The sequence below is a fragment of the Papaver somniferum genome, unplaced genomic scaffold (assembly GCF_003573695.1).
Source record: "Papaver somniferum cultivar HN1 unplaced genomic scaffold, ASM357369v1 unplaced-scaffold_10, whole genome shotgun sequence".
Classification (NCBI taxonomy): Eukaryota; Viridiplantae; Streptophyta; class Magnoliopsida; order Ranunculales; family Papaveraceae; genus Papaver; species Papaver somniferum.
The window spans coordinates 19,548,490-19,573,489 of NW_020618825.1; the positions used below are offsets into that span (position 1 = coordinate 19,548,490).

General features: G+C 36.1%; 2 protein-coding genes across 2 annotated transcripts; both read left to right on the top strand.

Annotated features, from left to right (window-relative positions):
• The first annotated feature begins 1,160 nt into the window (after positions 1-1,160).
• LOC113326061 lies at positions 1,161-5,961 on the top strand. Its single transcript, XM_026573869.1, has 7 exons — positions 1,161-1,283; positions 1,568-1,681; positions 1,864-1,933; positions 2,552-2,805; positions 3,747-3,863; positions 4,899-4,950; positions 5,232-5,961. The coding sequence occupies exons 2-7, from the start codon at positions 1,586-1,588 to the stop codon at positions 5,738-5,740; spliced, it is 1,098 nt and encodes a 365-aa protein (XP_026429654.1). The 5' UTR covers positions 1,161-1,283; positions 1,568-1,585; the 3' UTR covers positions 5,741-5,961.
• A 9,695-nt stretch (positions 5,962-15,656) lies between these two features.
• LOC113326511 lies at positions 15,657-17,330 on the top strand. The gene is made up of 3 exons (XM_026574228.1): positions 15,657-15,959; positions 16,081-16,646; positions 17,201-17,330. Exons 1-3 carry the CDS (start codon positions 15,657-15,659, stop codon positions 17,328-17,330), a joined length of 999 nt encoding a protein of 332 aa, XP_026430013.1.
• The last annotated feature ends 7,670 nt before the right edge of the window (positions 17,331-25,000 follow it).

Here is a 25,000-nt window from a genome sequence, read left to right on the forward strand (position 1 = left end):
CACACAAAGGTAGCAGTGATTGACCCATATTCTCCACCTTCTTTTACGCAACTCGTCTTGAGTAAGCAATTTCTCTTTGGAAGCAACCCACAGAAAGAAACTAACCTTAGGAGGCCAGCATTTCGACCAAATTCTTTTTGGATGCACACAAGTTCGGTCTTCTTCTGAAATTTTGGCCTGAATTAGCCAATTATAACATTTCTTAACGGAGAAATCACCTTCTTGTTGCGAATTTTTCCAAACTCTGGTATCGCAATTGCTATTAGGGGACAAATTGGATTCTTCAAGAAGATACAAGGGTGCAGCAATATCCCTGATGACATTATCGTGGACTCTGCGAGTGATACCCAAATTCCAGTTCTGGGAAGAATTGTTGTAGGCTTGAGCTACTGTTGTTGTTTTTGAGGCTGACGTATTGAAAGCAGTAGGAAATTGTTTGGATAGCGGCGCATGACCTACCCACGTATCATTCCAGAAACTTATCCTATTTCCATCACCCAAAATAAATTTGCAATTTGAATGAAACTGATCAGAAAAGTTGTGAATACCTCTCCAGATGCTACACCCATAGGCTTGTTTAGGAGACATGGTATTCCAACCTAAAAGCCCAAGGCCGTACTTTTGCTCTATCAATTGTTTCCAGAGGACCGGATCACCATCACTAAATTTCCAGAGCCATTTCATTAGTAAGGCTACATTCATAAAATGTAATTGTTTGATGCCTAAACCACCAAGAGATTTTGGCTTCACCAGATGTTCCCAATCAACAGGGTGGTATTTCTTATCATCAGGTCCTCCATCCCACAGGAAATTGTGAATGATTCTTTCCAGCTTCTTTATGATATTCATAGGAGCACCAAAGATCGAAAAGAAATAGATAGGAAGAGCTGAGAGTTCTGAAATAATCAAAGTTAATTTACCTCCTTTCGAGAGAGATTTGGACTTCCAAGAAAATAATCGAGCTTCAAAACTTTCAATTATTTTAATCCATTTGATATTTGATCTATAAGGTTCACGGAGAGGAAGGCCCAAATAAGACAAATAGGCTCGAACTATTTCTCAAGAAAACTAAACAGCCCTTAACCAGACAGCGTTCTCTTATCTAATTTGGTATTCCTTATATAATCAACCCCTTATTACTGTAATAAATACTGTTACAAGTGTCATTGAAAGCATTAAAAGGGAAAGGTTCCTCTTTTACCTGCAAACTCAGAGCAAAAATATCAAATGTTTTTTTCCTTTCTAGGGTTTATTAAAAAGTAAAATTTCTCATTCAAAATCTGGTAATAATCTTTAACCCCATTTCAATTGAGTTTCTGAGGAATTAGAATAGGATTCTTTTTTTCTTTTTTTTTTTGATTCATTTGGTCTCTGCTCAAATGTTAGGGATTCATTTCTTTCCCCCTTTTGTTAGAATATGATTGATTAATTTGGTTCATTATCATAGAAATTTTCAATCTTTAGGTTATAGAGAGAGTCTAATTTCAAATGGTCATTTTTTGTTATGGGATTTCTTTGTCTGGATTGGTTTTATGAATGTCTGAAATCTGAATTTGTTGTTTTGCAGTTATTCAATCTGTTGACAATGGAAGGAGAACAGAATCTTCCATTTGAAGTTGGTCAATTAGGAGAATCAAAATCTTTTAAAGATGGTTTTCGCGGAGCATGGTTTCGATGCAAGGTAGTGTGGTTGCAGCATTACATTTTGAATTATGAAGTTTTAGGAATTGTATATGATTTGCTAACTTGGTTATATTGTCCGCTGAAATGGTGTACTCTTGGTGCAGTTGCATGCGTTGTGCTTTCGGCATGTTTAGAATGACTTAATTCGTACATGTCATTTCGTTTATTTTTTTTGTGTAGATTAAAGATTACAGGATGAGAGGTGCAGAACCTACTGTTGCGTTAGAGTATTATGACTTTCCAGACGAAAGTAAGTCTGGTTTACTTTTTTTCCATTTACCTGATTTGAGTTCTATGTTGAATGTGTCGCCAGTTTATCTTCTTATGGTTGGTATGGATTGATTAGTAAAACTTATGAATCACGGTATATGACGATGGATATGTAAGACTCGAAGTTTAGTTGGCATTCGTATAATTGTAGCTGATTAAAACAACCCTAGAACCGGGTTTTCAATTCAATCTGTGACAGCTGATAGAATATTGGTTGAGTTTCTTAAGATTACTTGGTTTTCTTTACCGGTTTATGCTTAATCAGGTCTCAGATATGCTGGATTGAAGTGAATTTCTGGATTGCAATTGGAGCTTATATAATTTTGCTTTAAAGAAGCTGCAGACTGTTATTGATTTTTCCAACCTTTGGCATCTATAGTACAAAACATTATGACAATTTACGGAACTCTTAGACTTCAATGTGTTGAGACTATGACTATGAGTAATCGTGTTTGGAAATACAGAAAAAGAAAACATAGTTTGTGTCTGCAATCTTATCACATTTTGAATTGAATTAGTTTGAGTTTAGAAGAACTCCAGCTTTAGTGTTTACAGGTTCTTTTGTACTTTTGATTTTCAAAATCTCAGTATTTTGCAGAAATAACGCGGATGAACTTGTATCGTCTGAATCCGGCTGAAAAACATATTGGGGTAAAGAAGAAACATTTGATGCTGCGCCCAGGGTATCCTCAGATCTATCTTCGAAGTCAAATGCCTGATATATCTGACATATCAGAAGTTGTTGGAGTAGTCGACCGTCCTTGGAAAGTTGGGGATATGGTTGATTGGTTCAAAGATGGTTGCTACTGGTCAGCTAGTATCACTAACATACAAGATGATGAAATTGTAGAGGTACAAATATTTATATACCCTTGAAGTTCATTCAGCATTCATTTATGGATGACCCCTTTTTTCTACCCTGTGATTTCGTTGACTTTTAGATATCTCTTCGTTCAAGAGAAGGTTCATTCTGGCATTACCATCAGCATGCCCATTGTTTGTTTGTTTTTTCCCCCTCAGTGGGCCTACATGTTTATCAATGCTTGTGTCCTACAGTTCTTCGATCCATTATTGAGAGAGTTAGGGTTAGTCAAGATTGAGAAAGGCTAAGATAGGGTTGTGACAGGATAAAAGGTTAAATATGGAGTTGATAGCCCGAGTCAGGTTCAGGTAGTTCAGAATCAGATGATATACTTGTTAGTGTGTGCTAGTAAACTCTCACCATTTCCTTCGATTGAGAGAGTTAGGGTTTGTCGAGATCTTTGTCAGTTTTCTTTGTCAAGTAAACTCTCACCATTTCCTTATTGTGTCTGTTCTGATCTTTTTTTCTCCCAATAATCTCAAATCCATCTGCTCGCCCATGCATCTAGGGTGTGGAAACACCACAGATATCTGTTTTAGAGCATAAAGGGTTGAGTGCTTTATAGTGCACCATGCTTTAGCTAGAGTTCTAGGGTGTCATTAATGTTGACTAATGCAGTTGATATACCGTAACTAAGTGCTGTCTAACATGGTATTTTCAATCTGCACCGTCCACATATATATTCACATGATTAATGCAAATCTTTAAGTTATTCACATGATTATTCAGAAAATCTATATTTTGTGTTCTGGGGACTGACAGACTTGTGACATATATATAAATCAAATTGTTGTCAATCCCAAGTGGGTTATGTTCATACTTTATGTTTCCTTGTTGACAACTTGTAATAGAGTTCATTCAGAATTGAAGCTTTTCCAACTTTAAGGCGGAATTGGCTGGTTTATCTTTATTTGGTTGGGCTTGATTTCAGGTTCAGTTTCCGAGACCTCCGGTGGGTGAAGGAGGAGTTTATGCAGTTCCTGGCAAAGAATTACGCCCATCCCTGGATTGGACCCCAGAGCTAGGTTGGACTGTGCCCATCCCCAAGGTGATTTCTTCCGCAGTTCATTACTACTCCAAATACTCCATAGATATAGTACTGCGTCTGTGTTAGTTACCAAATAAACCATTCTATGTTATCTGCATCTATTTTACTCAAATACTATGATTGGTTTCAAATTAGTTCATTTTGACCATCTTATTACCTTGTTGGTATACACATTTCACCACTAATTCTTCATTTAAGGCTTCCTCCTTCCTTCAAAACACGTATGTAGCATTACCTTGTATCTGACCATGTATTGCATCAGTGTTGAAGCATATGCATTTTAAAACTAATGGGAGTCCCAGACTCCCAAACAGGATCAAGGCAAGTGCTATTTCTCACATACATTGATTTGCATATTTCTTGATTCCTGTCTGACTGAAAAAGTTAGTAAGTATCACAAGTTTACGGATAAGATGATCTGTAATACACCACCAACGATGAGGACTGTTTATTTCTTGATTCCTTATACATGCATGCATGCATATATATTGATGTGTGATTTCTGGGCCAAATTTTTTGTTTCCCAGGGAGGACTACCTATTGCTGTTTCAGGTAATTATTTAGGGATCCAACTCTCAAAGTGCAACAATGACACAATAAGTAGAATGTGCAATATCCAGGACTGCTTTTGTATCAAACAGAATTTATGTTTTTCTGGTGGACTCTATTAATCTCAATTTATCTCAGTGATTAGTGCGTTCTTCTAAACTTTGTTGTCTACCTTTATAAATGAAACAACAAGTCTTGACCAATCGAGAATATAACACCGAAAAAAATCCAACCCCTCACAGATTTTTGGTCCCCCCCACCCCACGCTCTCAGGGGATCCCCTATAGTGTCTGTCAGTTTTGGTGGTGTTTATATTCTTGGTCCGTAGAGCATGTTTGTAAATGATAATACCTGTTACCGAAGATATTGATTTGTATATCATTCTATTGGTGGCTGATAAATGTATGTTGTAAGCTACATAGACTGCATGTGCCTGATTGCTTCATCTACTAGTAACACTTTATCATCTAAATTTGGTGCTTGTAGGTAGGTGAGACTTCTGAACCCTGTGTTTGCTTGATACACCCTAAGAGTCAAGGTAACATTTGGTTTTGCTTGATATTGTCTGTAGTTGTGTACTTTTAAGATTATGTTACAAAGCACATGCTGTTATTTGCCTCTTTTCCTGGTTATGGAATGTGCAGAGCTTTGAAAATTTCCTTCTTCCTTGCTTAAATTTGGGTTTCATAATAATTGAAATAAACTTCATTTTAATTGGGGAATTCCAGTGATTAAGATAAATTTTATCTCAACTGGGTACTTGTAATAATTTTCCTTTTCTTCTTTTAGTTGCATCTAAATTTTTATTTTTGGATATAGGTATAATCCGAAACAACAACATTGGTACAGGAGAGACTTCGCCGTTCAAGTTTAGTCCATCCTCTGTTTCTTCATATGGTTCAGCTAGCTCATTTCCTCCAGGGTTTTCATTGGATTCTTTAGATATGGAAATTTTGATTAAGCCTTCAGGTGATTTGCTGAACAAACAGAAGACTGGCACAGCAAACATGAAGAACGGTGGTTCAGATAAAACCACATTATCCTCTTGTATTTCAAGTACCCATAGTGATACGAGTGAATCAGTTTCAGTGAGAAAAACTCGGCCTCCGAGAGATCGGAATAATTCTGGTGGGTCTTCGAAGAAGATGAAAAAAAAGGAGAGTGATTCAACACTCTCTGACATGATAGAGTCGTCCATTATGGATTTGGAAGTACTTGTTAACAGGGTTAAATGGCTCAAAGGAGCATTAGAGCACGGGGCTGAGTTTTCAACTACAATGAAGCCTTCCTGGAAGTTTCTGGAATCCCGCTCATCAGTTGAAGATTGATAGACTGCTTCATACCTGTAAGTTAAGGAGATTCTACTGGTGATTGTTCGTAGTTTTTGTGTGCCAACTCCAGCAACCTACTTACAATTTAGTCACCTGTGGTCATATGGGGGGGTTCTTTATAAGCAGTATATTTTAAGCTTCGACTTGTGTAAGGTGTATTAGCCTACAGGAAAAACATAGCCTCTTTATCCCTATAAATATGTATTTCCTTAGTCCAAGCACTATGGTGCAGTGCATCCTTTCCCCAAACCTCAAATAAAGGGAAGGGGAATCACATGGAAGGCAACCCCACTATGGTGACCTTTTATCCCTTTCTACATGACACCGAAACTCATACGGATACTTGAGTTTCCGTTTTCTTTTTCCCAATTTTTCTTTCCGTATTTGCTTAGGTAAAGAAAGATAATTTAGAGTAAAAAAAACAGATATAATAGGTAAAAAAAGAGTGAGAAAGAAAAGTTTTAGGATAAAACAAAAAAACCAAAAACGGGTACTCAGTTTCTGTATAAAAGGTCACGGATACTGAGTATTCGTAAAGTAAGATTTTATATGGAAACTGAGTTTCCGTGTGATTTCCCTTCCCTACAAGCGGGATCAGATCTGATCCACTTTACCAAATAGGGAAGGGATATCCCCGAACAAGTAGGGATATGGGAGACCATAGTGGTTAATAATTTGGTTTTTTACCTACGTATGAGGGATAGAGTAGGGAATTGGGGCACCATAGTGCTTGGCCTTAGAATTGTATATTATTGAGAATTCAATCCCTTTGGGGTTTGGTGGCTTATAGGATATCTAACATCCTAAGTTTGGATATGGGAGACTTAATTTATATGAAAAGACAAATTTACCCTTTGATCATTATTATACTTAAAATCAAAACTAAATCAAATTTTAAAACCAAAATTAATTCACCAACCCATTTTCCTCTTCTCCTTCTCAAAATCATACACTAAAACCTATGATAAAAAAAAATCAAAATTTTTGATCAAATCTTCATCAATTTTCAAAAATGTTTATTAAGGTTGGTTCTTAATATGACATGATTAGGACGATTTGGATTGAATCCATCATCGACTTGCACAAATTTTAATTTTTATATAGCTGTTTAACTACAAATTTAAGATTTGGATAATGAATCTGTCTAAAAGAATGTGTCTAAACACCAAAATTTGTTACGAATAGAAAAACCCACAATTTATTTAACATTCGATTATCTTAATAGGTAAGATTGATGAATTTAGGGTTTACGAAATCTGCTTTTGGGATGATTACGGCTAGGAGTTCTTGTCGATCAAGCCGAAAATGGGTGGCTACGGTTGTGACTCAAAGAACTCCCATCCGTGAAGTACCTTAAACAGTTGGGACTTTCCTAGCCGTTAGTTTTTTTGTATCTGCAAAAAAACTAGATAATTTTCTTAACCTCGGCTAGGAATTCCTCACCGTAAATTTATGGTGCTAGCCGTGAGTTTCCGGGCCGTAATTCATATTCACGACTTGGTCTCTCGGTTCTTTTACCCGTTTAATGTTATTGTTGTTGGGTTAGAAAGCATTTCTTAGCCGTTAATTTTAACGACAACTGATTTTTTTTATTATTTCCTAACCGTGAGTGTCTGAGTCAAAGTAAATTATTTCTACATTCATATATAGTTGCGCAACATTAGGAACCAAGGAAAGGAAAAATGAATACAAATTTCATAGCATTTCATTGAAACTGAAAGGAAATACATATTTATAGCGTAAACTTTACAGAAAAGATTATTACATTATGGTTCTTAATAATCGTGATCAAAATCAGCATAAGTACTTTCTTCCAAGAAACTATAGCAACCATAAAGGTTAAACTTCTTTCCATGGATATCCTCATAATCGGATTCGGCCATCTCCCACTGAAAAACAAATCAATTAAAATTTTATGCTACGAAAAACAATATTTGATGGACGAATTATTGACAAACTTACTCTTAATTTGAGCACGGGGCATATTGAGATTGTTTTCCATACGGCTTTCATTTCCTCTTTGAAAGCTTTCACTTGTTGAGAGAGCTTCTCGAATATTTTCTTAGTCACTACAAGAAAATCTACCACACCTTCAATATAGGTGTTACAAAAGAAAATTTCTAGTCACAGTACTTTTCAGCTGCAGCTAAAAGCTATAATTTACTGCTGCAAAATGAAACTTTTGTCACACAACTGTAGCAACAATATGACAAGAGAGTGTGGCAAAAAAGTATAATCTCTTGCTGCAACAATAAAGATTGGGTGCAGCAATAGACTTCTTGCTACATAGGTTATCGCGACACTAGTAAGGGTTTATGCCATAACCATTGGGTGCTGCAATATATTAAGTTTCTTGTAGTGAGTGAGTTTCATCGATATTCCATAACGATTTCCATCCAACGCCACAAAAACAATATGCACACGGTTCCAAAAATAATATGAGGTTTCATCTATGAAAATGAGTGCATTTTCGAAATTCTTTGATACTGTCAGACACGCTCTGCCAATTGCAACATCTTCTTCGGTGGTGTAGAAAGTAACCATGTTTTTCTTTTTTATTGGAACAGTTAGAGGTTGAAAGTTTGTGAGAGAGGGAATTTTTGCATAAATTCTTTGTGGAGAAGAGTCTTTTTATAACAAAGAATGACCCAATGGCTAGTTTTTGACAAAAAAAAACTATTTGTTCCTCAGAAAACTCAATGTAGTCCCATAGCTACGACCGGAAAGCATGGAAAGACCAAGCCATATTGAGATAATCGGCTGGGTTTTAAACCTGACCACGCTGTAAATTTGAACAGAGATATCGCAGAAAAACTTGCAACTGGGATGTATATAAATCGATTGGGAATGTTCATAATTACGGCTTGGTAAGATTAAAACCCAGCCGAATGTGAAATACGGCTTGTTCGTTCAACGAATTCTGGCCGTAAATATGGGATTTCATATGATTGACCTGGAAAGTTCAGATTTACAGCTAGGAGTGCACATGGACCCGTCCAAACCGCTCCATGTACGATTATTGTTATATAAACCCGACCAGTTTACGGTGCTTCTCGGTTGTAAGAAAATACCGACCGACTTTATTAACCACCGGCCGATCAGATATCCAATCGATTATAAAACTTTAATACTATAAATACTTTACTTAAATACTCAGCAACCTCCTATTTTCTAGTGTTTTACCTAGGGCTGCACATGGGTCGGTTTGGGTCGGTTTTGGCCTCACCCACCACCCGACCAACTGATGGCGGGTAACAGAAGTTGTCACCCGCAACCGACCCAACAACACAATGGGTCGGTTTTCACCCGACCCATTGTGACGGCGGGTTTGATCGGGTGGGTGGTGGGTTACCCACCATAAAATAAAATGACATTAGTACATTACATTAACAAGGAACAGAGTTATTGAGTATAACTGTATAACAGTATAAGTGTATAACAAAATTGATAAAGCTAACAATAAAAAGGAACAGAGTTCAATTGTTCAAAGCTCAAAATATAAAAGAGTGCATTACTATTGAGTATTGCGTACTATACTAAAGCCTAATATCATATAAAGCGACCAACAGCGAGTCGCTGCAAGCCTGCAAGTTTGTGGATGTTTTACCTCCGAATGGATGAAAGCCTGAAATAAAACGAAGTCTGTAAATTAGTTACAGTAACAAAGATGAACTCAGAAAGATCAAGATACTGACAATGACCCTTGGGACTTGGCGTCATTACCTTGTCTAAGCCAATAGGAATCAATCATCTATGAGTCTATGACGATAGAAGAAGCAGCAAGGTCACTGAAACTGAATAGCTTTACAAGTGAAATGAACAATTAGAATGAATGAAAGGGTAGATGAATTTCTTGAAACAAGTAAAATAGCTCTGCAAGCGAAATGAACATTTTAGTTTATCCATCCACAACAACAGCAAGTACCAACACAAACTGCCCATCAGTACACCGGACAGTCACTGTAATTAGATTAAATAGTACACGGTAGCTACGCGTGCTTTACAGTTTTATTGTACTTCTCTTACATCAACGTTCTAAATATAGGATAGCTAGATGTCCTGCCTGCTATTCGAAGTCTTGAAGTGAAAAACCCAAAAAATTCTCTAATCAGTACACCACCTAATCTGAGCATTATCCTTCTAGATACTAATACAAACACAATACCATAAATTGAACATTAACGACCTCAATATAGAACATAAAGTTTAGACAGACATGAAGCTTCACTACCAAAGGACCCCAATAACCAAAAGACCTCAATAACATAGATACACAATACAAACACATGGGAATGACAGGGATAAAAGAATTAATTATCCATTGGGAATTGCACCAAGGAGACAAACAAATGCTCATGATTCCTAGGGTGTTACAAAATTTATTGAAGTACACCAATTTAATTCTAACATGTAGCTTCAACTGAGTCCTAGCGGTAGGGTTGCCGAAGGCCTTATGTTAACGACAGAAACATCCTCTCAACAAAGAGAGAATGAGCTACAAGTAGCTTTTAAGATTCACCGCTAGGACCATTTTTATCATGCTCAATGAGATTCTATCAAACTTCACCTAAACAATATAAAAGGAACCAAAATAAGCAAAACAGTTGGATATACCTTCTTAGTTTTCCTAAACCAACTCTGATTAGTTCTTCTTCAAACTCTAATGAACTGAACTTCAGTTCTTCAATCTTGACAAACCCTACCATGGAATAAAAAAAAACATTAGATTCAGATAAACAACAAACCATAAAATGGAAAGGACATATAAAAGGAACCTAAATAATCAAAACAATTTCATAGTTGGATATACCTTCTTAGTTCTTCTTAAACCAACTCTGACCAGTTCTTCTTCAAGCTCCAATGAACTGAACTTCAGTTCTTCAATCTTGACAAACCCTAACATGGAAAAATAAAATAAAGGGTATTAGATTCAGATAAATTGAGCGCTGCCTAAACACATAAACATTCAAGAATCCTTTGAATCTACTGATTAAACTCTTCATTACTGAGTTCTAACATAGTAACATCATACCAATTCATTCCAAACTGAAATTAAAAAACAACACCCTAAACAGATAAACCCTAAATTGAAAATTACAAGAAATCACATCATCAAAAAATTACAAGTTTACAACGGTTCCTAATCTTACCTTCCGTTATTGGTTTGCTTCTGGTGATGCCGATGATCCACAAAGCGAATCTGAGACTGAGCGAAGAAAAAATAATGGAGTTGGAGACTTGGATGGAGATGAGTCTGTCTGAGAAGGAGAGAAGACTCAGAAGAGGCCGCAGAAGAGAAGAGAAGGAGATTGCGATTAGGTTAGGTTAAGTTAGGTCTTTTACTTTTATACATCAATTCAACGGCTCTGATAATTCATCCTAGGTTAGATCTAAGGGTCAGGATCCTACGTTAGTTTTGGGAGGGTGGGTGGGTAGGTTCGGGTGACGGAAGTTTCTACCCGCAACCGACGCAAAATAGGTGGGTTCTGGCGTGCCTCACCCATAGTCGACCCATGCCTCGGCGGGTTGGGTCGGGTGCGGGTATTTTTGGTCGGATACGGGTTGGGTCGGGTATGTGCAGCCCTAGTTTTACCTAGAAGTCATAGAGGCGACTCTATTATCATCTCATATTCTACCTTCATCCATATAATTTACTAACTTAATATCATCTCATCTTCAACCTCCATCAATCTAATTTACTAACTGAAATCTTAGTGTTGCTGATTTGGTTGATTGAATTTCTTTAATTAAGGTACTGCTATTAATGGGGTTTAATTTGATTTAGATGTTCTAATTGATTACTTAATTAATTGAGGTATTCTTATTAATGGGTTTTAGTTTGATTTGGATTTTTTTGATTGAGTTTGATTAACTGAGATGGTCTCTTATTAATGGGGTTTAGTTTGATTTTAGTTTTTCTGTTTGATCCTTTAGGTTGACAAATTGTTATCTTTGATGGGTAGATTTTTTTTCACACTGCTTTGTTTAATTTCTTTGGAAGAAGGAGCAACATCAATGTAAAGATGTTACTCTGTATGGTAGTTGACATACTGTTGGTGGTGATACACAGAGAAGAGAATTGATTATTTTGTGGGAGTCCAACATGCATGTCACTGTGAAATTTAAATGGTGAGATGACTTTGCTTGTAACTATTGGCATGATTTAAGTAACGAAATTATAAGTTTATAAAGGAATACTGATCTTGAATAAAGTGCTTATTATAAAAGTTTTGGAAGATTTTATTGACTTTGAGAGAGGAAGGATGAAATTCCTTTGTTCCAGAACTGATTCTTATGGACCATCATCGGTAAACCGGGAACTGATTTGAACCTATTCGACATTGAATCGGCCGGTTTATAACCGACTCGAACTAAGACCTTAATCCTAGTTGGTGTTACCAATGTAGTTAATATCGGATATCGGTTCATCTCGGCCGGGACCGATACACTGGTACGAGTTTATATCGGGGATATTATCGTTGAAATATCGGTATAATATCGGATCTATATTTAGAGACTATAATTTTATATTAAATATTTTCTCCACACATTTTCGGATAAGATATAATAGATAACACCAATTTTATCAAAAAAACAAAAGAGTAACTTTAGTAGACTTGCTTCGAGAGCTACATGCACCTCTACTACCACCTGGAAGACTTTCTTCGCCAAAATTACCCTTAAACTTTATAGAAAACGACCAATACCGTCTCATATCGGGAAATGTAGGAAAATTTCGTATCGACCGATACGGCCGATATTTGACCGAAATGGCCGATATTCGACCGATACGGCCGATATTATCGGGCGAATATCGTATCCCCGATATCCTTCTTATCGTATCGTTCTGGGCCGATATCCGAAATATCCCCGATATATCTGCCGATACGGCCGATATTGACTACATTGGGTGTTACTAAGAAAATAACCGATCTGTACGGTTCTTTGTTCGGTAGTGTTGAACACCGAAGCGAACTGACCGTTGTGCATCCTTATTTACGGCTTGATTTTTTCAACCTTCCTGGCTGTAAATAGTTAACTGCTTGCATTGAGTTTTTCGAGAAACGACTAGTTTTTTCAGCCGTTGGGTCATTCTTTGCTATAAAATAACCCTTCTCCAACATAGAATTTGTGCAAGAATTCTAAAACTCTCAAATTGTTGTAACAAAAAAGAATAAAAATGGTTGCCCGATACACTATCGAAGAAGATATTGCAATCATAAGAGTGTCCCTCACTGTGAGAAAGCGTGACCAAAATCAAGGCATTAACGCGGGCAAAAGTGTAGATTCTCAATTAAACCGTGTATTTATGGTCTTTGTTGCCATAGATGGTAATGAAAATGAACCATCAATGAACCAAATAAAGGAAAGGTTCGAGTAAATCTACTTAGAAATGAAAGTTTTGAGGGGGCAATTGGAACGGGTGAAGGCGAAGTTTCACAGAAATTCCTTTGTCGAAAGAGTGAGTATGCGCAAAAGTTTTATATCAAGTAAGTTTTGAGTAATATACTAACTTAATCCTGACTTGTCTTTTTAGGAAGATTTGGCTTTTTCCCGATACAAGGTTATTCGTGGCAAAAAATTTGAGCACTACTGGATCACAAAAGTGTTTATTGATATTTTCAACCAAGCTTTGACTATTTAGGTGTAATGCTTTATGTTTTCTTTTTTTCATTGGGTATAACTATTGAATATAACTCGACCTAATTATTTAATGGTAACTTTATGATTTGATGAATGAAAGTGAAAAAATTGATGGAATACGACAAAAAAAATTACAAAACCAACCTCAATTATAGGTAGGTAAACCAGCTATGGAATCACAACCAACGGTCAAAATATCATGCCGTAACCTATTAAATACCAACCGAGAAAGGAAATTCCAAACCATATATGCTTCTGGAAGACTTGTTACGGCCTGGAAACTCTAAGGACCCAGCCGATAATAGGGTTACAGTTTGGTAATGGTCCTTTATCCAAACCGTAAATTTGAATTTTCAGTTTTTCTGGTCTAAACAACTAAGTCATTTATGCTTATAACCTAGCCGATAATACATAAAAAAAATTAAACTATTCTCTTTTTCTTTTAAGAAATTGAACAAACATAAAACTCAATAGACCAAAATGGTTTTTCATTTATTGAGTTGGAAAGTCATACTACATTGATAGGATAGATCATAACATTTGTTCATAAACGCTTATTTGTATAAGTTAGGTAGTATTTTTGAAGATGCAATAACTACCATTTTGGTCAAACTCTTTCTCATGAACTGCCTCATATTTGCGGTGAACCGTCGTTCATTATAGAAAAAAATTCATTATGTTAGATAATGTTATTCAAAATGATTTCTAATAAAAAAAATACTTTTATAGCACCCGTCATTGTGGGATTGGCTTCCTTCATAACTTTGAAAGCTTCGCATTCTTCAAGGACTTTCTCGAATCTTTCCTTAATGATTGTCAAAGTTCTTCCATTACGATTTCCGTTTAGTGCCAATAAAAAACTATGAAAACACGGTTCCAAAAAAAAGAGATGTTTGATCTACGTCAATGTTTAGGTCTTCATCATGTTGTCTGACTGCTGCCCATGCTCCAACAATCACATAATCTTCAAAATAAAGGTAGGGAGTCACCATAACGCTTTGTCTTTTTTTTTTGGATGGGAAATAAATGAGAATGAATATGAGATCTTATAACTTGAATATGGGTGAGGATGATGATAGAATGGTCTCTTTTTATAGGGTTTAATGACCTAACGACTATTTATTTTTATTTTGAAAACTAGTCGTTTAGGTCATCAACCATATTTTTATAGGGTTTAATGCGATAAATGCATTAGTTGAGAGTGTTCAGGCCCAAAAACGGCTGGGTATCCCAGCCGTGTATTTTCTTTACGGCTGGGTTTGCAGCCGTGATCAAGGTATTGAAAGCGTAAAGGGAGCGTGATTCTTTTCTATTTTTGAAAACCGATGCATAGGTTGAAGCGTGAAGCGGCTTTTCATGATTGACGGTGAATCGTAAAGTAAAAAATTTGATATATTATAAATAGGTATAAAAAGGGGAATTTTTTTGTAGCCAAAATATTATTTTTCTTAGATTAAGAACTCGTCGTTAAGATACCCTATTTATCTTATTTGAAATACTAGTAATTATCCATATCTCGTCTATGGCGGAAAAAAGTCACTAAACCAAGAATTTAGGAGAATCCCAACAATCAAGGTCACCTAATTTTTATCGTCCCGCATGACGCGCGTCATATTCTCCTAATTGGTTTCTTCTTTCTTCTTTATTCTTTCTTTGTTTCTTCTTTGTTCGAGCTAGACGAAAAAAAACCAGAGCTGCTGGTTCACGCTAACCCATACGTGAACTTGAACGATCTTAACTATCATGGTATGTGAAACTTCTTCACTTTAACCATGGTTGGAGGCACTCCTTCCCCTCCAAATCCTTCTGTGATTAACAATAATCAGAGAGAAAACCCTTCTAAACCATCTTCTAACTCTAATTTCAACATTGGATTGGAAGATTTTCCAAGATTGCCTTGTTTATCAACTCCATCGGAACTGATGGCGTTTCAAATCCAATTTCTACTGATAATCAAAATTGGATTTCATGTCTCAACAATCCTGCTAGGACGACAGCAACAACAAAACTTGCATTTGATGAACCTAAAAGCATCGATGGAGAACCTATTGCCTTCTTTTCATTAGGTGAGCTTCAACCTCATATTATTAAATTGAATGAATCTTTGGTTGTGGGGTACTTCGTGGGTCAGAGACCTGATTTTCTATTTGTGAAAGAGAGCTTAACAACTCAGTGGAAAACAAAGGGAGATTTTTCTATGACTATCTATGGTGAACAAGCTTTCATGTTCAAGTTTTCATAAGAAGAGGATAGAACAAGAATTTTAGAAATGGGTTCTCTGTATGTTGCTAGTAGATTGTTCTTAGTTCGTCCATGGTCTACATTAATTGAACAACATATTGGTTCACTTAGATCTGTACCTGTATGGACGATAATTAGAGATTTTCCAATTCATCTTTGGAATGCTACTGGATTTGCTAGGATATGTAGTCCTGTGGGAACTCCAATTATGACTGATACTCCTACAACAATGAAGACTAGAATGTCCTTTGCTACAGTTTGTGTAGAAATTGATTCAACCTGCACCTTTCCTTCTGAGCTTTCTTATCAAATTGATGACAAAAAATATAAGGTGAGGTTCTCTTTGTAAGAGTTTTGGGCACTCAAGTGCTAAGTGTGGTTCCAATCTTACACCCAAGTACAAAAAAAGGTGGGTTCATAAAACTACTGCAATAGTCACAATAGATTCTCAGGAGACTGGTGCAGGGAAGACAACGGAAGTGGTTACAAAGTCTATGCAACGAGACTTGGAGGCAATGACTCCAATAGAGGGGATTTTGACTGATGGTGTACAGCATGATGGGGTCATAGAAGTGGCAGCTGAACCTTCAGCAGAAAATTGGACTGTTTATACTAAAAAGAAGAAGAAATCAAGCGAAAAAGGTACTTCACAAGTTCAACCTTGCTCCCTGAACCCTTTCTCTGATTTAAATACAGACGCTGAAATTGTGAATGCGGAGTTAGATGAATCTTTGACAGGGACTAGAGAAGAAGTAATTAGAGAACAAGAAGGTAACAAGGAAGTCAGCGATGACAAAGTCACAATTGAATCTTGTGATGATTCTAGCGAAGAGTCGGAGTATGAAACAGGTAATGAAGGTATGGAAGTTACAAAGATGAGAATTCTAAAAGAAATACTTAGAAGGAGACCTATGACTAAGGAGCAAAAGGTTGAAAATCTTGTGAATGTTAGTGCTTTGTTAGGTGTTCGAGGAAAGGAAGGCGACATGAAGAATATATTCAGTGGAATAGTAGAAAGGTAAACCAAGCTAAAACCTGAAAAACAACTTGCGAAACTCAATTGTCCCAGGGTTACAAACAATGATATGCTGGGTAGAGGGAAAAAAACCCCTGCTAGGAAGAAATAGGCTGCGGCCTTCGCTTGTATGTCTTTTATTTTAAGCCCTTTGGATCTGAGAGGGAGGATACCTTTGTTAGTTTTTGTTAAGGCTTGTAGGCCTTAGTTTATTTCACTTTTGTGACACTTGATTAGTGCTTTCTTCTTCTGTAATTCTCTTCTTTCTTTTTTCAGTAAAATTTTAACCTTTTGCGTCAACAAAAATGGTATGTGAAACTTTTTTGATTCTGGTTTATCACCATTATGATTGCAGTTGACACATGCATGTTTTGTATGTGTGAATTTTATTTTGATTTTTGATTTGCAATCAAGAATGATTTTTTTTTCTGCTTTAGTTAGTCCATCATAATCAAATTAATTGGGTTTTATGTCTTTTCTGTCCAAAATCAGTTCCTTAACTGATGTCATTTAACACTAATACCATGGTCATGACCATGGGTTTTTCTTCTTAAAAGGGATAAGTTAAAGATGAAGAAACATGGTGATAAAGACATTTATTGTAACGAATCCAGTGGCGACGATGATTTTGTGAAGCCGGATAAGAAAAAGAAAACCGAAGACTCAAGTATAGATGGTGCTAAATGAGGCACAGGTAAGGACACTAAATCAGGTGAATATCAGAGATTTTTATGCGATTGTGATTTTATAATTAGGTTGATAATCTTCCGTTAACAGATAATTTGTGATAAATTCACATATCCCTGATTTTGGTGGTGATAATTAGTCATTTTAATGTAGTTAAAATGTGATAGTAGTCATTATCGTCCCATGAAATTGATTTTGATGGTGATAATTGATGTTTTTAATGTAGTAAGAATGTGATAGTAGTCATTATCTCCACAAGGATTTGATTTGGTGGTGATAGTTGATGTCTTTAATGTATTAGAAATGTGATAGTAGTCATTATCTACCATGGAATTGTGATAGATGTATTTATCCCAGGAGCATGATGTGTAAAATGGTGTTTTCCAGAGCTAATGCATATTTGGGATAGTTGATTGTTGACGATATCAACAAATGCATATATAGAGATTTTGTTATCTCTGAATTTTGATGCGATAATTGATGCTTTCATATAGTAAAAATTGTGATAGTCATCATTATGCTTTTGTGATAGATGTACTTATCATTGGATTATGATGCGCTATATGGTGTTTTCGTTTACTAATTTTGGATAGTTTGACGTTATCATCCCATGGTTTAGTGATAATTGTCAATTGTATTTTTTGGTACCGTATACAGACTCCACAAAGTTTTTTAGAGAATATATGTGCAACATAAGCTCAATGAATTGTTATTTTAGTACATATATACTACGGACGTATGAAAACCCCATGGTGTGTAAATCATCACATTATCTAAAAACATTGTTATAATTTAAAATAGTAATGAATTGATGGCTCCTAAGGTTTCAGTTGACAGTATTTGTGATGATTTAATTTTTCTATTAGGTACTATGTCATAGCAGATTCGATTTTCACCTGCAGTCATTTTTTTGTTTCATTGCTAAAGCCTTAAAACCGTAAGAAACATTCTTTAGTAATTTTGAGTTTCATTTTAAAATTTAAACCGTAAGTTACGTTCTTTATAGCACTTCGGTTGTTTGGGTAAACCCAAGTTTGAGTAAGCTGATAAAAATATTTCTTATTAATATAACATATAGTTGTATAGTAAATTGTGATGTCAATGATGGAAAATGCAATCAACACCCACAAATATTTTTCTTTATTAGATTTCCTGTGTTCTGTTTGGTTTTTATTCATATGGTTGTTGATTCTTTGAACTTATTATCGTTTTTTTTTAATGTTAGGGGTTGTCTTGGAAGTTAGCCGGTGATGGATGATTTTGGTTCTCAGAAAACGCAGATGATTTTAACAGGGAAATGGCAATTATCACTAATTTCTGAAAAATAAAATTTCATGCCAATTATGATAACTGGAGTTTATGCTATGAACTATTATGTGAAAAATATAGTTTTCCCAACCTCTTTCTAAGTTAAAAGATCAAACTTTCATAGTATTCACGTATGAACACCTATTTCTAGTGAAAGACCCAACTTTCACTATACATTTTCAAGTGAAAAATCTATCTATCACCTATTTCGTACCGGAAGATCCAACTTTCATACAACATGAGTATGATTCATGTTTAATTATTGTGAAAACTACCGTGAGACCCATTTTTGATATTTTTCTTTCTAAGAAACCCACCGACGGAAAACTTTATGCGCGCACCTATTTTTTGGGAAATTTTTTTTCGCATAGGCGCCATATTTTCTAATATTAGGTTTTTGCTTCTTCTTCCTTCTCCAACAGAACACGGAGAATGACAAACCAGATGAGTATGCTCATGTTTCTTCCGTCAATTGAGAATATTTTCGAACAGGATTCAAAGTGATTTCAAGTCCCTATTTTAGTCGTCGCTATGTCGTTGTTAATCTAATAAGACAAGGAAAAAAAATCATTGATTTCGTTTTTCATTAAGGAAGCAATTTTCCATGTGTTTCTTCAGGTGCAGGTTCACTTCGTGGGGTAGATTTTCTTCTGAAACATCCAGATTTTGAATCATTTCCTTCAAGGAAGTCTATTGCGGATAAAACCATGGCAGCGCTGAACAACGACGAGATTAATTGTTTTGGGGTATATGGAATTGGAAAGAAAATGTTGATTAATCAAATTTGTGAACAAGTTAAAGATGATAGACTTTTTGATGTAGTTGTAATGGGGAATTTAAAAAGATATAACCTAAAACAGCAGATGAATTAAAGTTTGAAGTTGTCAAACAAATTGAAGATGAAGCCACGAGAGCATCGGTTTTACACGTGAAATTAATGAAGGAACAAAGCATACTCTTTATTTTGGATAACATTATTTTCGTGATTTTTTCAAGGACTCAAATTCTTTACTTTGCTTCCTTCTTTTATAGGCTCACTCACTACCATTGAAATCTGATATTGAAATGCTTCTTAAATAGGAGCCCAAATTGCAGGGTTTATTCTTGTTCCAGAGACTTGACCCATTGTAAGCTTTACAGACCTTTTAAGGGTCCGGTTTTAAGAAGATGATGATGTTGTTATGGCTGCATAAGTACTTGTCATGCAGTCGATAAAATGTCTGCATAACATGTTATGCATTCGTGCAAATGGTTGCATAACACGTTCTGCAGTTACTTTTTTCTTAGGACTGAAACCAACAAAAAATAAGGCTGCATATAACTTGTCACACACCTACAATAATATCTACATAACATGTTATGCAGTCGTGAAAATGGATGCATAACAGGTTATGCATCCGAAAATATGACTGCATAATGCATTATGCATCGAGAAAATTGTTGCACAATCTTTTATGCATCGAGAAAATAGATGCATAATGCATTATGCATCAATTTTTTTATGTACGCACTAAAATCAACCAAAACAATGGTTACATAACTTGTTATAACTTTGTTATCCAAATGCATAATTTGTAGTGCAGTGGAGAAAATGGTTGCATAATTCGTTATGCGTCTGCAGAATGTGTTATGCATCTTTTTTGGTGGCTGCATAATAATTATGTATCAAGTTTTCGAAAATTTTGCCTAACATGATGATCACCTTCGATTTTTTCGTGAAAAACAAAAATTTGATATTCTTGTTTGTACTCGTTGCGTAGCTCTCTTAAAAAGATTTCCGACGATATAAAATTTGCAAAATTCCAAGGCGCAGATTTTTAGATATGTTATATCCAAGTTGCGTTGCCAATTATACCCCTGATGCATAACCCGTTATGCGGATGCATAATCTGTCATGCAGACATTTTTAATAATTTCATATAATTATGAGTGTCACGGAAATAATTATGAATGTCACGGTACCTAAAATTAATTGTGGACCTGACAATGAGAATATTATTTTTTTTGGGCCTGCGCCTAAGTTTCCCTTAATTGCTTAAGTAAACAGTGAAACTTTGGTGATATTTCTAACTATTACACTGAATTGATGATATATATATATTTGCATTTAGAATACCATGAATAGATTTTCATCGCCTCTTCCGGAGTATTTTGGACTTACTAGCCACATTACTTAACAAAACAGGATTCTATCATACCTTTCCAAGAAAGAAATAGATAAGACCGGCTTTTATGAGAGTTGGTATAAAGATTGTTTTGCCATGCCACATGGCATGTTAAATTAGTTTTCCCACTGTGATAAAACTGGAAAATTTTATTAAAGTAGTATATTATATTGTGTTTTGTGGGATCCTTGTTTGTTTGTTTGTATTTGGTGGGGTCTTTTCTAGATTTTAGGGATTATAAAATATTTTGTGGGGCCCTTTTATAATAAAAAATGTTATAATAACTAAAAAGTAGGAGACAAGAAGTAAAACAAAAACAAAAAAATTATCTAGCGGTGGAGACTACACCAGGAGAGATGGAAACTCTCGACCGCTCGGTGGAAACTTGACCTGACTTGGCTAAGTGGCAAACTGGTCAGTTTGCTATGTCCATAGGAACTGGCCTAAGTATCACATTACTAACAATAGTCTCACATGGGTACAAAAGAGTTGCCAAAATACTTTTATAATACTGATGAGTGCTAAAAAGTGCATATTTATATATATTTTTCTTGGCAATTAACTCATCTTTTGTGCTCTCATTCTCCATTTTAACCCATATTCTGTATTTTCATTGTTTTCAAGAATAAATATTTTTATTAATTAATTTTGCATTTTTAGGTAATAAATAAAGTTTGGATGAATAGCGGAGCGGAAAAGAGCAGAAAAGCGGTGAAAAGCCGGGAGGAATTACACAAGGAAGCCGCGAAGAATGTTGTGCACAAGACCAAAAAGCTAGAAATGGGCTTAACAAGGAAGAATTGTTCTTAAAGAAGATATGGGCTTGGCATACCCAAGGACCCAAACCCTCACCCAAACCCATTTCCAATATCCATACCCGTTTCCCTTTTTAGACGTCAGATTGGATCATCTCAGCATCCAACGGTCGCATCATCTTCGTGCATCGAAATCTGAAGCTCCTGTCAAACACTATAGCACCTAACTCCATCTTGAGCCGTCAGTTTCGTTGTACTTCCGCATCCAACGGTCGCTTTAAGCTTCCTTCCATCTAGCCGTTAGATCGATCCATCACCTCCACATCCAACGTCTCATCCTCGCTGTACATCCAACTTGCTGTCCCCGCTCAGCACCCGAGCACCTAACACCTATACCCGTCATCCAAACAGACCTTACCCAATTTTCCATCGACCACCTTCTTCTCCATCTTCTCCCCCATCCCTCTGCAACAGATCCACCAACTCCATCGCCACCACACCCTCGTCTCTGCCAGCCACCAAATTCCACCAAAACATCACAACCACTCCAACCACTAAAAGCCATCACCCCCCCCCCCCCCCCCCCCCCTTTTCCATCTAGCTCCCTATTCCATCACTCTCTCACGTTTCTCTCCCTGAAACCCTAAGCGTGGGAGATTGATGAAGTAGGTAACCTAGAGCTGAAATTGACGCATAGAGGAAGTCTAGGAGAGGCAGACGCAAGTGGGTAGAAGCGTATGAGTGAAATTCGAGAAGTATGGGTGAGATTTCGAAACCCCAACTTGGGGGAATTTGGGGGAATTTGGGGATTTTTGTGTAGGAACCCTAATTGATTAATTTGGGTATAAATAGAAGGTGTTTTGTGCTGTTGTGGGGATGCCTGGGCTAGCCAGTGCTTCACCCAAGAGGACTGGAATAGCCAGTGCCTCAAGGGTTAGTTCTTAGTTTAAATTGTCTTGTAAATTTCAGTTCATTTTAGAATTTAATTTCAGTTCATGTTCTAAATTAATCTGCTAGGGTTTAGATGAAACCCTTAATCACATGTTAAGATAATTCAAGTTCATATTATTGTTCTTATAATGCTTCATAACTTTAGGGATGGTAGTTAGCTACATTGATCAAATGAACCTGTGATAAGCTGTACTGTAAGAAGACAGTTTATGCTAGGGGGAATTAGTGAAGTTGGTTGATAAGTTATCCATTTGAGATCCCACCATAGAATAAGAACTGTGCTTAATTGAGAAAGGAATGAGAGTTAGCTAATTGAACCAAATTAGCCTGTGATAGGTTGTGCTGTAAGAAGACAGCCTATGCTAGGGGTGAGTTAGGAAGATTAACTGATAAATCATTCTTTGTAGTTTTCTCTGGAAAGGAACAAGAACATAATTTGAATAAGTATTGCCTTAGCATAGGATTAAGAAGGTGGATTCAAGACCCTAGTAGTGTTACCACAACTGTTTACTTTGATCTTCTTTGCTTCTTTTATTCAATGCACTCTTTCCATCACTGCCACTGTTTTACTTTGTTTCTTTGGCTCTTTACTTCACTTCCTTGCACTTAGAGAGTAGCTTAGGAGAATTTCAATACACACCCTAGTCCCTGTGGATTCGACCCGTATTTGCACACTCACTACAACAAACCCTGTGCACTTGCAGGTATCATTTCTGTGACTCTGTTAGAGAGCCACCAAATACCCAATCCAATTCAAGCTACCATGATCCGCTTTTAACTCAAAGACTCCAAGGTCCAAACAGATATGGTAGTCAATTACGTACCACACCCGGGAAGATACGTTAAAATCAACCTATCGGAGTAATGTGAAGATATGTCCGGAGATATTTGTGGTCGTCAACTAATTGACCGTAAATCGTGGATTATATTTTTAAATAAATTAGTTTAATCAAATTCAATAAAAAGGTCAATTTAGTCCAATATAAAACATAAAAATCTAAATTCAATCTATAACTAACAATCCTGACCGTAGATTTTGTATTTTGGGTTGCACATATATATAATCTTAATGACGGGTTTCTGGAAGAGAGATGAACCAAAAATATTTATAAACATAAAATATAGTCAAATATCATCCTAAATAACCATGTAGAACAGTGGTTTAGCATTCGCATACCGCTTACGAGGTGGTAGGTTTAAATTCCACCATCCTTTTTTAATTTTTAGAACATTATTTCTTGAAGTTTGACCATTTTGCGCTTCTGACTTTGGTCAAAATCATTGACTATACGCTTCACAGTCAGAACACTTCATAAGTGCGCTTCAGACCGTTTTTGAAAAAAATTGAAGCGAAGCGAATGCTTTTAAAAACTATGGCCGAGATTGAGATACAAATGACTCTGGATAAGTATTCAGACAAAAAATTATCTTGACCCAGCCGTAAAACTTGATTACTTGGAAGAAATATTTTCCGGGCCGTTATTTTGTATTACGGTTGGTACGACAACATTTTCCCAACTGTAACCTGTAAAAAAACTCAGACTTTTTGCTAATTTCTAATAGATTTGAATCAATTAAAATTTCTAATGGGGGTTGATTACAAGGTTTTCTATACTAGAGTTTCACGATAGATTCATCAGCTTTTTTTTTTCTCAAAGTTTTCAAAAAATTTCATCAAAATCATTCTTCTTCTTCTGAATTAAAAAAAAAAAGAATAAATTTTTTTGATTCTCATGATATTAATCATTTGATTAGTCTAATCTGGTTAATTGTGATTAATTTACTTAACCATCAGGGGTTAGCCTAGTTGGCCAGGAGCCTGGCTCTCAAATATGAGGTCAGCGGATCGAGTCTCCGCTCGAGTTTGGAGATCTCATGAAATACTCCTCTTATGTAAAATTTACAGGGGTGTATTGGATTAGGATTTAGATAGATATCTAACAATTCTAAAAACTCTTAGGTATTCAATTAGGATATGTCAGGATTCATGAAAAATCCGAGGTATTCAATTAGGATATGTCAGGAATCTTTAAATATCCGAGGTATTCAATTCATTTAAGATTTCTTAGGATAGTTGAGGAGAAGGATATATCAGGATTGTTATGGATATTTGTAAGCAAATTATGCATATTATTATCTCATTATAATCCCAACCCAAACCACAAGAGTTACACGGATTGTAGTGGACAATTTTTTTTCTTTTTTTTTTATCACATCATACCATGTCTTTTCCCCACCATTACCACACACCACCAACCAACACTAGCACCACCATCTCCACCGACCACAAACAACCACCGACCACCACCACTACTAACCACCACCATCGCCACCACACACCACCGACACTAGCGCCACCACCACCAACAACCACCACTGTCGACCATCGTCACCGACCACCACCAACAACAACCATCGCCACCACTACAAATACCACACACCACCAGCCCCACACACCACCACCATCACCTCAATTTTATTGATGAGTTTT

Bases quoted from the DNA above. Each gene is read 5' to 3' on its own strand.
- LOC113326511 (XM_026574228.1), top strand. From the start codon at position 15,657: ATGGGTTCTCTGTATGTTGCTAGTAGATTGTTCTTAGTTCGTCCATGG. The intron at 15,960-16,080 runs GTGAGGTTCTCT...ATAGATTCTCAG, and splicing joins TTGATGACAAAAAATATAAG to GAGACTGGTGCAGGGAAGAC. The intron at 16,647-17,200 runs GTAAACCAAGCT...TCTTCTTAAAAG, and splicing joins TTCAGTGGAATAGTAGAAAG to GGATAAGTTAAAGATGAAGA.
- LOC113326061 (XM_026573869.1), top strand. From the start codon at position 1,586: ATGGAAGGAGAACAGAATCTTCCATTTGAAGTTGGTCAATTAGGAGAA. The intron at 1,682-1,863 runs GTAGTGTGGTTG...TTTTTTGTGTAG, and splicing joins GAGCATGGTTTCGATGCAAG to ATTAAAGATTACAGGATGAG. The intron at 2,806-3,746 runs GTACAAATATTT...GCTTGATTTCAG, and splicing joins AAGATGATGAAATTGTAGAG to GTTCAGTTTCCGAGACCTCC.